The sequence below is a fragment of the Dromaius novaehollandiae genome, chromosome 19, assembly GCF_036370855.1.
Source record: "Dromaius novaehollandiae isolate bDroNov1 chromosome 19, bDroNov1.hap1, whole genome shotgun sequence".
Lineage (NCBI taxonomy): Eukaryota > Metazoa > Chordata > Aves > Casuariiformes > Dromaiidae > Dromaius > Dromaius novaehollandiae.
In genome coordinates this window covers 1,410,001-1,423,344 of record NC_088116.1, presented here as the reverse complement: position 1 = coordinate 1,423,344, position 13,344 = coordinate 1,410,001, and the positions used below count along the sequence as shown (strand labels likewise).

At 40.4% G+C, this 13,344-nt stretch overlaps 1 protein-coding gene across 7 annotated transcripts in view; it reads left to right on the top strand.

The window, feature by feature from the left end:
* The window catches only part of SGSM2 (small G protein signaling modulator 2), a 79,163-nt gene that overhangs the window by 57,556 nt on the left and 8,263 nt on the right, over positions 1-13,344 (top strand). For all 7 annotated transcript variants that reach the window (XM_026106581.2, XM_026106591.2, XM_026106599.2 and 4 more), the window contains 8 exons: positions 2,758-2,908; positions 3,479-3,543; positions 4,040-4,185; positions 4,632-4,760; positions 8,766-8,948; positions 10,090-10,494; positions 11,471-11,595; positions 12,874-12,956. In XM_026106581.2, coding sequence (XP_025962366.2) covers positions 2,758-2,908; positions 3,479-3,543; positions 4,040-4,185; positions 4,632-4,760; positions 8,766-8,948; positions 10,090-10,494; positions 11,471-11,595; positions 12,874-12,956 — 1,287 coding nt within the window. The remainder of the gene's footprint in view (positions 1-2,757; positions 2,909-3,478; positions 3,544-4,039; positions 4,186-4,631; positions 4,761-8,765; positions 8,949-10,089; positions 10,495-11,470; positions 11,596-12,873; positions 12,957-13,344) is intronic.

Below are 13,344 nucleotides of genomic sequence, written 5' to 3'. Positions count from 1 at the left end.
CTGCAAGATTCTCTATTCTTTAAAAATTTGTCATCTCATTCTTTTTTTAAAGCCATTCATAACAGATGTATCAAGTTGCCCCTCTCAAGAAGTGGATTAATTAGCAAGCTTTCAGGGTCTAATAGTGTAGTTGTGGAGACTGTTAAGTCCTTCCTTCCTCAAAGGAGGAAGCTGAATGGTGTATAAAGTAATCCACTCAGCAGGGCAAAACCCTCATGGATAGCTAGTGTTCTAAGACTTGCAGCTGATTAGAAGACAGCCAGGAGATGTCCAGGCCTGTCCACTACTTCAGCTGAAATCCCTCCTGCCTCCAGGCTTACCAGTTACTGCACAGTTTCCATACTAACAGACTCTTGGCCTTGATATCCTTTGAGTGCATGTGACATATCTGGCAGGCTCCTGTTATAATCGAAAGAACAGCCTCTGCCTCTTCCTGATAACTGGAGTGTAGCAGCAAGATCAGGAGCTTCTCTGTACACCAACAGGCTGTAAAGTAGCTGTCAGGAGTTGGACATCTGCAGAGGAAATAAGGAGGAGAGCTACTGTTTACAAGTTTGTTTCTTTGTCTATATTTTTCATTCACTGCTTTAGCAGGAACATGGTTTTTCTGGTGCTTCTGTTCCCTAATATCTCAAATTTGCAAAAACACAATGTATCTTGAATCAAGATAAGACACTCTCATACCTTAAAATAGCACAACAAGGAGTTTAGTTCCAAATGGATATTCTCTCTGGTCTGGTGAAACTGGCCATAGGAGAGAAAAGTTGCCCTGCATCTGTTTAGTGCTTAAGTTCTGTTTAGACAGGGTATGAACATGTGTTCAGAGAAATCCTTCTCATTTCTCATAGGTTGCCCACACACTTATCCCAGTGTAGTAACCCCTAACCACTGATAATGCCCAGCCCAAGTTAATAAAGGGTTCTTGGAAGGTATGGATGGGAGGCAATTTGGAAATGCAGTCTTCCCCGTGAAGAAAGGTACTGTTTCAGGAAGTTCCTGCACGTCTTAAGTGATCATTTCTCATATGGATGATAACAGAAAAGGATGAGGTCTAACACTGCCACGTATATAAGTATGGGGCTAATGCTGTGATCTAAAACATGATGAACACAATTTATTCTTTAGTCAGGTAATGGAAATGTTAAATCATCCTGCTAGAGTAGCTGTCAGATGTCTGGCTTTCTTTTATCTTAAGGTAACAGTATAGTTAGGATTATGTCTGCTATTTGAGTAATGATTCTTGTTGGTGATTGGCTGTTGTCTGTCCAGCGGCATCCCTTTTAAATAATGACAACACTGTTGTAGCAGGTTTGCTAGCCATTTGCTTTTACATTTTGCAACATGCTTGACTTTTGCATGTAGCTAAGGTTACAGATAACACCACTACAATTAAATAAAAGATGCTGTTCACTCTAATTCTTCACTAATTCAGGTACCTTTCATCTGAATCTTTAGGTTCTGTGGGGTTCTTTCCTTGTTTCTTTAAAAAAAAATAGACAAAACTGAAAAACCCACTTTTCTTGTCTGTAGAGGGGAGGCAAAAATAATCATCTAAAAATGTTTGTCCAATGGTTTTTATTTGAACCAAATGAGAAGCTGTAATAAATACTGCGTCATTCAGCTCCTTCCTGAAGAATTAAGGTGAAGAGCATTTTTGCATCACACTGTTTTGTGAAGTGAAATACACGTGACTGCTTCCGCATGAGCCTGTGCTTTTTCTGTTAACAAATGTTCTTACTCCACTCCTTCCTCACCTATGCCCACTTTCCAATAGGCACTACTAAAATGCTTTATGCTACCTTGATTTAAAATGCATGAGATGGTTTGGATTTGCCCCTACCGCCCAACTTATGTATGTTTTAAAAGCACGGCCCAGGGGACTGGATTTTGCTTACAAATGTTAATTTGTAACTCCAGTACTATGGCATTTGCCTTAATTTTAATCATGGGTGAGCTGAAAGGCCAGTTATTTATTATAAAACAAAAACCCAAAAGCTCAAATGCCAGCTGTGACAGGTGAAGAGCTGAAGCCAAGCTTTCTAAAGGCAACTGATGATTTTTTGGGGGGTGCCTTACCAAAACAGGTTAAAAAAGCAAATAGATTAGATGAAGCAGACATAACTCAAGAAGCTGCACTGTACCGTTGGATCACATCTTCCTCCAGAGTATCCTGCTTTTACAAACATACTGTTGACTTCAGTAGGACTTGAAATATCCTTCTGCGCTAAGTGTTTTAGCATCTGGTTCTAAGTAAGTGTCTAAAGAAGCATCTTCTGAAAATAACTGAGTCAATTTTACTTAATTTCTTTTATGCTAAACTTTCACTCTAGCTGGACTAGCAGTTAAAAGGCTGATCTAGGAATTGCAAAGTGAAATTCTAAGACCTGTATTAAATAGGTCAGGTTAGATGATCTCATCTGGCCATAAACAGCATTACCATAGCATTACACAAGAACCTGTTTTAATTGTTATTGTAGCACCCTTTTCTCTGTTTTCTTGAAACATGGTCTGGGCTGCGCATGGGGAAGAAAGGAGAAAATGGTGAAGGGATGTGACTCAAGTGACCATGCACAGCATGTGGCTGGTATAGATGTGCTGAGAGCAGTATTTCTGAGGCAACTAGGACTGTGCTCTCCCCTTTTTGCAATCAAGGTTTAGAGCCTGCTGAGAAGTAAAGCATGAAGCCATCAGGATGCACAGAAGGAAGAGGGGGAAGGAAGAAAAAAGGTTGATGGCCTGCTGTTTTTCTTTCTGCAGATAGCAGCGAAATGATAGAGATGCAAGGCTTCGGGACAAACTTGCTTTCATGGCAGCTGGAGCATTGTAGCCAAGGCTCCTCATGTCTCTCCTGCTCAACAGGCAGCTCTCCATATGATATACCCAACGGTTGCAACTGCATCCATGACAGGTAAGCAGGCTGGGCAGAGAGCTTACCTGGGAAGCTTTGCACACGCCACAGTTAAAAGCCAGGGAGGATTTATTGGTTGCAGCACCAGAGACGAAGAACAGCAGTTTTCAAATAGTATCTCAACACAAAAACAGAAGTTACACAGCAAGAAATTGAGTTTATTAAAAAAGCCCTGTTCTCCTATCCCTTCTGCTCTCAAGTCACACTTTGATAGAAGAATTACAACCAGTTCTTTCATTTAGTTTAATACAATTCAGTTCTGGAAGAAATTTATTTGATGATAACAGCACATCATTAGCAATTACAATGAAGGGCAACAACTCATCTAATTTGACAAGGACCTTCACAATGCACCTGTAGCAGTTGTAGCTAACTACACAAGATGAACATGGTTTGGGCCAAAATGATGGTGGGAAAATGCTTTTGAAAGTACATTTTTCCATTATTGTTGTCCTTTAGCTAAATAAAACTTGGCACAAAGAAAGAATTGCTGTGTATGGATCAGGCATACAATTCATGATGATCTTTGTCTATGTGAACTGTCATGCTCCTGTTAATGTATCTCCACAGAGCTCCATTAAAGATGTTGTGTGAAAGCATGAAGAGACAAATAGTTTCCAGAGCCTTTTATGGATGTAAGTGAAGCTTCTTATATCCAGCCCTTGTGGTATCTGTATGGTTATTTAAAAGGCCATGGGTATCGGGCCATGTTTGGATATCAGGCCATGTTTGTTTTAGAAAGCAGCCCAAACCCAAATTTATTGTTGGCTGTTATCTTTACCAAGTGAGTCATATCAGTTCAGGACACTGGGGTGATCATGACCCAAGTATTTTAATTTAGTAATTCCAGTATTTATGGCTTTTGAATAAGCAACTGATGCTTAGTGAAGATACAATGTAATTGTATGTTGCAATGTAATACTTGTTTTTTCTTGTTTGTGTAAGATTAAATTAATCTTTGGCTCCATTGCAATTCTTCATTTTTATACAGTACAAATGCAAGCTTCCTTCATATAGGAATATTAGTGGCAGGTTTAAAATGTCATAGCTTCATCTTCCAAAAAGGGGCTGCTGATATTATGTAGATAGCTCATTTATAAAAGTCTTGCCTCCTCTCTTCCACAACCACAGGGCTTGCTTACTGCCGCCATTTGTCAACAGTGCGAACACATCTATCTGCGCTTGTGAACCACACTATTATTCCACCTGACAAACCAGCCAGTGCTTCAGGAGGCCTCACTAAAGAGGTCTGGAGCAAGTATCAGAAGGACAAGAAAGTAAGTAAGAAAACACCTTTATGAGCACTGAACAAGCTCCAACATGCTGTTGTAGCAAGCACAGTATACCCTAGAACTGAGACTGTGAATCATTAATGGTGCTATCTTGTCTTTCTGGGATGGTCTCTAGTGAAAATGAGTCGATTCTTATGGTCTCTTTTCCTTTGCTTCTCTGATGATGGCAAAGATACCAATTAACATCAAAGCAAATGGTCTCGTGGTGACTCTAATCTATGCAAATCAGATTCTTTTCATGGGAGATATTACAGCTTTCTATATTAGACTGGATTTGAGTTAGGGCCTTAAAACCATACATCCAGTTGCAAAAGTTTAGTGCCCTGGGTGCATTTCACTGTCTTTTTACTTGGAATTAAATGTGTTTGATTATGCCTGAGGAAAATAAAGATGTATTACCTTCATATACCTCTTTCTCCTGACTGCTGTAGAATTACAAGGAACTGGAATTACTAAGAAGAGTTTACTATGGTGGGGTACAGCATGAGATTCGAAAGGAGGTATGGCCGTTCTTGCTAGGTCACTATAAATTCGGCATGGCCAAAAAGGAAATGGATGAGGTAAGTTCAACTTTCTGGAGATCTGAGTTACATCTGCAGAGTGGGTTTTCTTTTCTAAATAGCATGTGTTAGCATTTATTATTAGTTAATATTCCTAAGGGAAAATGCTACTGAAAACAAGTGACACAGGTTAGTAGATGGATATGAATCCCTTGCTGCTTTATCATCTCTTAAAATCATTAAAAAGAGGTTCTTTACTAAGTCAGGGCACCCTGCGTTCAGTCTCCACCTGTGACATGCTTGCCCTGAGCAAATCCTGTTTTCCCATATTCTTCATTTATAAAATGGGGGTGACAGTGACATTCGGATAGTAGTTTGAGTAATTTCTCTTTTATATGTGTTGGCTGAGTTATACTTTAAATGCTCTTTGAAATACTACTCTATATGGTACCACGTTTTCATGCTTAGACTTCTATTGGAGCTGTTTGAACAGCCCAGATGTATCTTCTGAAGTGCACTAGGGATCACTGTCTAGAGGCTAAAAATACCCAAAGGAAGGTTTGGTTTGTAAGTTCATTAGGCTTTTCCTAGACATATATAAGATGTGCATTTTTAAAACACAAGATACAGTCTCAGATCAGACATTTTTCCTCTTAATATCTCGCATACTGCTGCTAACAATCAATAAATAATTTCCTATGTTATGTCACAGCCCTGTTTCACAGAGCTGGAAATTTGACATTAAGTATATAGTGTCCATTAATGAAACCACAACTTACCTATCTACCAGTTATGTTAATATTATTTACCTTTACTAATCTGTTTATAGCAATACCAACTTTCTCCTTCTTTGCTGTGTGTTTTCATTTGCTGTAATTACTGGAGAAAAGCCTTGATAATAAACCAGGCCTGTAACAAACAGATAAAGCCAGATATGGAGAGACACTGGGCAAAACAGGGCAGACAATCATGCCTTCACTCAGTAAAGCTTACTGAACAGAAACTGGATGTAGACCTAAGCCAGAGTGCTGGAAAAAACACAGCAATACTCCCATTCCTTACTCCCATATGCTTTCCCTAAGCATCTGCTAGGCTACTTGAGCCTTTACCTGATCCAATATAGCTGTTGTTATGATTGCTATGTGGCATTTTTATCACAGGACTGAGCCTAAGCTAATATATTACCCTCAAGTGGTGCTTAATAGGCCCAGGTTCATACCGTAATGCAGCTTTAGAGCTGACTCATGTGCGAAGCAAGAAATTAAGGTAGGCCTACTGTGATGAGCAGATCAGGTAGTGCCAACATTGGTGTAGGTCTCCTGCAGTCCTTGGGCTCATGTGCACTGGGAATGCCAGTCTGCTATTAGATACCCTAACGTTGCTGCTAGTCTCACTCTCTTGACTGTTGAGGAGAGGGAAGTTCTCCTGTCAGTCTTTGGACTACAGCAGGACACTGCACTACGGGTAAGCTCTGATCTGTATGTCAATAAAACATTGCTCTTCACTGACATTAAGAATTGCCCAAAAGTTTGCTGAACAGTCTAGAACAGTAATGAAGGTTGCCCTGGAATGTAATTAACTCGTTAATCTGCTCTCTCCTGTTTGTGTTATTGCCAGGGAGGTAGCACTCATGCAGTGGCTGATCTTGTTCTGAAACAGATTAAGTGGATAAGAAGTGGTTTGTATATCAAAACCAGAACACTTGGCATCTGCGAACTCCCAATTATTTTATATCCCAGGGGGCCTATGAGCAGCTGCAGATCACAAAGGCAGCCTGGCTTAGAGCCTTCAAGTTGAAAAATTAGCTTCTAAACCATGGGCACTTTCTAAGCGGCATTCTTCTTTCCTAAGGCAATTTGTCTTGTTGTTTTTCCTCACACTAATCTTCATAAAACAGTTCTGAGCACAGATGGAGAAATACACCCCTTAACTGTTCAAACTAGGTCACAGTCCAAATTCTTCACCTTTAATCCAGTTACCTTTGAAGGTGTTTAGATGTTTCCTTCCTTAATGTGTAATCTGGATATAATGTGTATAGCAAGAACGTTCCACTGAGCACTGCTTAGGCAGCTTCCTGCCCTCCCAAGATGCCAGCACTGGAAGAAGAGCACTTCTGAAACCACCTAGGGCAGTAAGTCCTGTTGATTATCTTATCTCCTGAAGGCCAGGCAAACTGCCTAAGAGGAAAAGCGAATCCAGATATCCAGCCAGGCTGATACACTGCCATAGGCCTGCTGGGAGGTGTGTCTGTTCTAGAGAAGTACTTGTCTCGTCATCCCTTTTGTGTGTACAGTACAAGTTGAGACAAGAAGTGCTTCTAGAGCACTGTGTGGACTTGTTCCTTAACTCTTATTGCCTTGGTGAGAAAGATAGGTCCCTTTGAAGCACTTCTATAAAGTTAATTCAGAGCTTCAGCAGCAGTGATCTGGCTAAACTGCAGCACCTCCTGAGGCAATGTGAATATATTGCATTTGCATTTAGTGCTCTCTTCATTATTCTTTTTTTTTAATTCCTGTTTCCAAGAAATACTGGATATTAAGAGCTTTCTTGCTACAGATCGCATTTTGCTGTCTCTGTTCTCCACAGGAATATGAACCATCAAATTTATGATCTATGTGTAGAAATATAGTCAGTCTGGAACTAGACACTTAGTTCTCAGAGCAGGAGATCTGGAGCCACAACTCATGGATTGTAGCCCCAACTTCAAAGGGCACACATATATGCATATCTAGAACATAGGAGATTTGGCAGGAAGAGAAAACTTGAGTCTATTTGTACAACAGGAATTATGCTAAATTCAGAAAGGCATGTTGCAGGGTATAAAACAACTGATCTGCAGAATACAAGCTCCTTTAGGCTATTTTTCCCTTGGTTTGTACCATACCAACACAGGGATGTTCCCAAACTTGCCTGGAGTTCCTATGAGCTACTCAACACCAGTAGTAAATAACAGTAATAACTGACTCCTCAAAGAAATATGCTGTTGGACTCTAAATGAAGCTTCCCATTGAATGTTAGAGTCTACTAAATGAACAAGATGAGAACAGTCATAACATTAGCATGTATGGGAAACTTCTGACGTCCTTAACAGAAGTCAACATGGATGATTTATCATCTTTGCCTTCTGATGATATTTTTGCAGTCATCCATCAGTATCTGGGGCATTCCCAAATGTGGCTGTACTCCAGCCTTCCACTAACTGTTGTATTTTGTGATTTATGATTCCACAGCTACCTCAAGTGACAAATAGCCTGCAGCTTTTAGCATGAACGCTCCAGTAGCGACTCCAGGCAGCAGAGTCCAGAGCCTGGAGCCAGCTCACAAGTGTGGTTTCTCTTCAGCTCTTGACAAGTGACAAAGCAGTAAAATTACTACATGTCCCTTAATAGCCCAAGGGGGGTTTCTGTGTCTGTCTTTCAACAGAAGAAGCCAGCAGTGGCAAAAATCTATTTTATTACTATGGGAACCAGAGTGGTTCCCTCAGCATCTGGCTATGGGCAGTGCAGCCATAAGACTGGGCTATGTGAGCTGGTATTTCTATTGTTCAGGAGTCTCTCATGTATAAGCTGATATCTATAAACTTGTGACTTGTACTTCATTACAAAGGCTTATGTTAGAGGTGGAATAGAGAAGGAGTTGGGAAAAAAGTTTAATGAAAATAGGAGTAATCCAATTAGAGCTGGCTATCGCTCCATCAGATTGCGTCTGACTTCTATGTGAGTTTTCACAAGGAAGCTGCTAACATATTTTGTTCTTTCCTGGACAATGGCAAAGTGCTGCTGATAACATATACTCAAACTTGTGTGAATCTTTTCTGCCCTCTACAGTGATAATTTATACCCTGCAGTCAATGTCCAACTGTCGCCTCCTTTGCAACATCTTACTCTTCCAGTTATTATGCTTTCCAGTCGCAGTGATTTCTGCTGTAGCAAGAGGGCTTCAGGATGCTTCAGGTTTCCAGTTTTAGCCATTACACTTGTTTTATTCCCCCCCTCTTGGCTTCCACACATCTTTTAATGCCATCTCTCAAGGAGGACCAGTCTTTCAGTATCTGTCTGTCTGCAGGTGGATGAAGACATTGCTCTCCGGTATCAGAAGGTCATGGCTGAGTGGAAAGCCTGTGAGATCATTGTAAAGCAGCGAGAGAAAGAATCACATTCTGTCACACTGGCAAAATTTTCATCAGGCAGCAGCATTGATAGCCATGTCCAGCGACTGATTCACAGGGACTCCACTATCAGCAACGATGTAAGTACTCCATTCCCATTCAGTGATACAATGCGGACAGTGCAGCAGGCTTAGTATTTGCACAGGCACAGCCCAGAGAAGCAGAGACTGAGGTTAGAAGCAGACACAGTTCTATCAGTCTGGAGCTACTTGAATTCTGTAGAGAATTTGGATCTGTAGACCCTCCATAATATAGCTAAAATTGAGCTTGTATTTTGTGTAATCTATAGCAGTTCTTAATCAGGACCTGCCTAAGGGCTTTAAGGTTCACCAACTACAGAAGATCCTTCTCTCAATAGTAAAATTGCTTCATAGACCTCTTATTTGTAGGTCCTTTATTCAAATTCGGCATAGATCAAAAGACTGCTACCATTAAACCATATTCTTGCTGTGTCCTGTCCCTGATTGAGAGGTTGGGGTCCTCTTACTTTGGAAGAGGGGATCTTTGTCAATCTAGGGCAAGGTGCTAAGCACTAGACAGGCAGACTGAATTAACCCCTTTGTAATTTGTATAATCAGGATAGAGGTCTATAAATTACAGTCACATGGTTGGACAGAGTTGGTGTGTGGCGACTGGTGTCTCCATTGCCAAAAATGCCTCTGGCCATTCATTACTTATGCAGACTTTGGACAGTTAGCCAACTAATTTCACTAAGGCAACAGAAAATGCAACTTGCAATAGTTCAGTAAGAATGTCTTAGCAAGAAAAGAGGGAAAGTAGTTGCACAGTGCAAAGAACAGGAAGGCCAGTCTTGACTTCAAAGAACAGTTGTTGAACTGGATTGTCTGAGGCCTGAGGCATGTTGGCCCCTTTCAAAGGTATCATACAATGACCGGATTTCTTAGAGCAGGTGTTGCAGGTAGGGAAGCTTGGCTGCTTTCCAAGGTACTTTCCATTGAAGATTGTGAAGGAGGGAGACATCATCATAGGAGACTGCTATAAGCCCATAAATTAGTATTATTTTTAGATCTGGAGTTTCATTATAAAGGCTGGGGAGCTCCCAGCTGTTTGCATGTAGGGAAGCTCTATTTATCAGTGATCTTGTGCACTGAAGTAACATAGTCACTTCTCTCTCTCATGGTTGGAGGTTTGTTTCCTAAATTAATGTTTCCTGTTTCTTCTCCCTCCCCTGCTTTCTTTGAACACCCCTTTCCCTCCCAGGTCTTTATATCTGTAGATGAAATGGACTCAGCAGAGCGAGACTCAAAAGGTCAGGATGACCCCACTTTCACTGTGGTGTCTGTAGACACGCCAGCAGCAGTAGCTGCCATAGAGCAGCAGTCTGTAGAGTTTGACTCTCCCGACTCCGGGCTGCCATCCTCTCGGAACTACTCTGTGGCCTCGGGCATCCTGTCCAGCATCGATGACGGGCAGAGCGTCTCCTTTGAAGATGGGGCTGAAGAAGAAGCTAGCACCGACTTGGAAAGAACTGATGTAGACACACCACGTGTGCAGAAAGTCAAGTCAGTTGTATTGGAGTCTCAGGATTCTGTATCTGAAGAGCAGCTGTGTTCCCAGGTGGACTATTTAATGGATGTTGCTTCTGTCTGTGCTGCATCCTACACAGTAGGTCACCACATATGTATCATCATCTCTCTGCAGAGCACTGTTTTTTCTAGCAGACTTGTACTTTTTCTGATAGGATTTAATGAAACACAATCCCAAACTAGAAATACAGGCAGTGGGAAGATAACTGAGGATCTCTGTATCCAAATCTGTTCATCTGGATTTTGAGCGATACTGGAAATGAGACAGCAGGAAAATTTTGGGCCTTTTTTGAGTGGGAAGGCAAGGAGAAGAATATGAGTTCAGTTCTAGTAGCTAAAAATTTCCAAAGTAAGGAGGGGAAGACTACTTCTAAGATTTTGGTGTCATTTAATTCAAGTTGAAACCCCCATTTAATCAAATTGAACCAGAACCCTAAATCTAGATCTAAGACTCTATGGTCTGTATGATTACTACCACTGTCAACAGATCAGTAATTGGGTTTATGCCTCTAGTTCTGTGTGGGAGTTATTCCACTGTTAATAACCCTTTGCAAAGAGAACAGACTTGGAACATTTATCCATAAAAATATGTGCATTTTACCTGGTATTTTTGACAGTAGTAAAGTAGTTTGATGCTCTCGTATGTCCACAGTATAACTGTACATACATACTGAAGTACTATAGTACTGCTGTGCCTGGAAAGTCAGGTACAGTTAGTTTAAACAAATCCCTATGGTGCTACATGTGATTAATGGAAGTTGTATCTTAGAACAGATTCACCATTTGGTCAAAATTTTATTTTATGAAGGTAGTAAAGCTATTTCTGGTTTGCTGGTGGATATTCTCTTGTTAATCCACTTGCAGTTGTGGAGGGAGTAAAAAGGCATAAGCCCTGCTCTGGCTACATACTCTCTGCTGGTGATGGTGATAAAATTATCTAAAAATGTTTCAGAATACTTTACAAAAGATTTAGCAGCCTGCATCTTATTTCACCTGCATTTTAAGAAGCATCTTTGGTTTGAACAGCAGATCTGACTTAAACTTTTCTCTTCTAGATAGAATTACTGGACACTGTTGCCTTAAATTTGCACAGAATTGATAAAGATGTCCAGAGATGTGATCGGAATTACTGGTATTTTACTGCTGATAACCTGGAGAAACTCCGAAATGTCATGTGCAGGTAAACTAAACAACATTTAGCTTGCGAACTAAACAACATTTCACGCTGCTGTCATAATCTGCAAACTATAATATAAAAATAATAATCTATGTAAAAGTTCTCACTTCAGGGCAAGAGAGAAAGGATAATTAAAAATGAACTTACAAGAAGAAGGAACAGATAGTGTGGTGGGGTAGACAGTATGATAGATGGTCCAACGTTTGGAATGCAGACTTGAGAGATTCTATTTCAGGAGACAGACACCATCAGTCACCTTGAGCTATTCTCTTAGTGTATTATTAGCTGTGGTTTCCTACTCATGAGGATAATATATCCATGCTCTAATGGGATGCTATAAAGATGACAATAATTCTGAGGTGCTCAGATGTATTGTTGAGGGGCATCTACTAAAAAGGCAGAAAGGCTACATCTTCAGATCAAAATTCACCAATATCTTTGTCTGCTGGGACCAGCTGGAATCAATAAAAGACTAGTTTCACTTTTAGGAATATAAATTGCCCTGAGGGCTGTTCAACTAAACACACTTAAAGCTGAAAGTTCCATAGACTTTGCCACTTGGAAAAGATACCAAGATTCCACTTGGAAAAAAAAATAGGGTATCTTTTAAAAATCTGGGCCTTTGCTCTATAGACTAAGTGGTATGCTTTCCTTAGCTGTTTTTTTCACAAACTCTTGATAGCCAAGCTGTGTGTGTAAAACATTCCTCTCTAGCCAAGCAGAAAACAATACAGGGTTGTGAGACCTCTGGAATTTGAAGCAGCAAAAAGTTCTGAGAGAGAGGCTTACAATAGCTGCTTAAAATTTCAACTCATATAATCATATTAGATTTCAATACAATATTTAGCTTTAGAGGAATAGGAAGAAAAAGGTTCAGTATTAGGCAACTCATCTTGTAAGTAGACAGTTGACAGCATTCTTTTTACTCCTTCCACAACATATGAAGAGCCTATAACAAGTTTCATTACAAGAGATATTCCTGCCTGAAGTGCTGCTCTATGCTTTTGGTGGATTGTTTACAGGGCCTTTAGGAACTATCATAAAAAACTTGCCAAAATACTTGTCCTTTTGTACCACTGTACAGGAAAACTTGCATTGTCTCAGTTCTCTAGACTTTTAAGCCTATCTTCTGCAACACTCTAGGCCAAAACACTTTAAAAGCTTCCAAAAGGAGCTAGATTTTAGATGCAAGACAAACTTAAATTTTTGAGGCAAGCATGCAGCAAGGTGTTTTTTAATATTAAGCATCGTATTATCTCTTCTGTTTTCTTCTTTCTGCAGTTATGTTTGGGAGCACCTAGAAGTTGGTTATGTTCAAGGCATGTGCGACCTCCTGGCTCCTCTGATGGTTATACTTGATAATGGTAGGAAGGCTTTTCTTTTGGAACACTTTGACATCTTTAAGGGAGGTCTTTTTTAGAACTGCTGTTTCAGAGAAGTTGTGTTTGTTACACCACAGCTAGCTCACCAGGAAAGACAAACCTGCAGCTCTTGATCCATGTTTGCCTTACATGTGGCTGTTGTTGAAGTGGCTAACAGTAGTATCTCAGGGATTCCCTGCTTGCTCACTGACTTCCAGACTAAATTTTACTAAATTTGCAAAGTAGCTATGTTTCCACAGTTGCTGAAGCTGTGAACTCAACCTCAAGCTGGGTTCTTTTGAAACATAACTAGTAAGAAAAGGTTCAGAGTTAGGTACTGTGTTCTGTTTCATCTAAATACTGGTCATGGGGATAAGGAACAGCAAAGGGA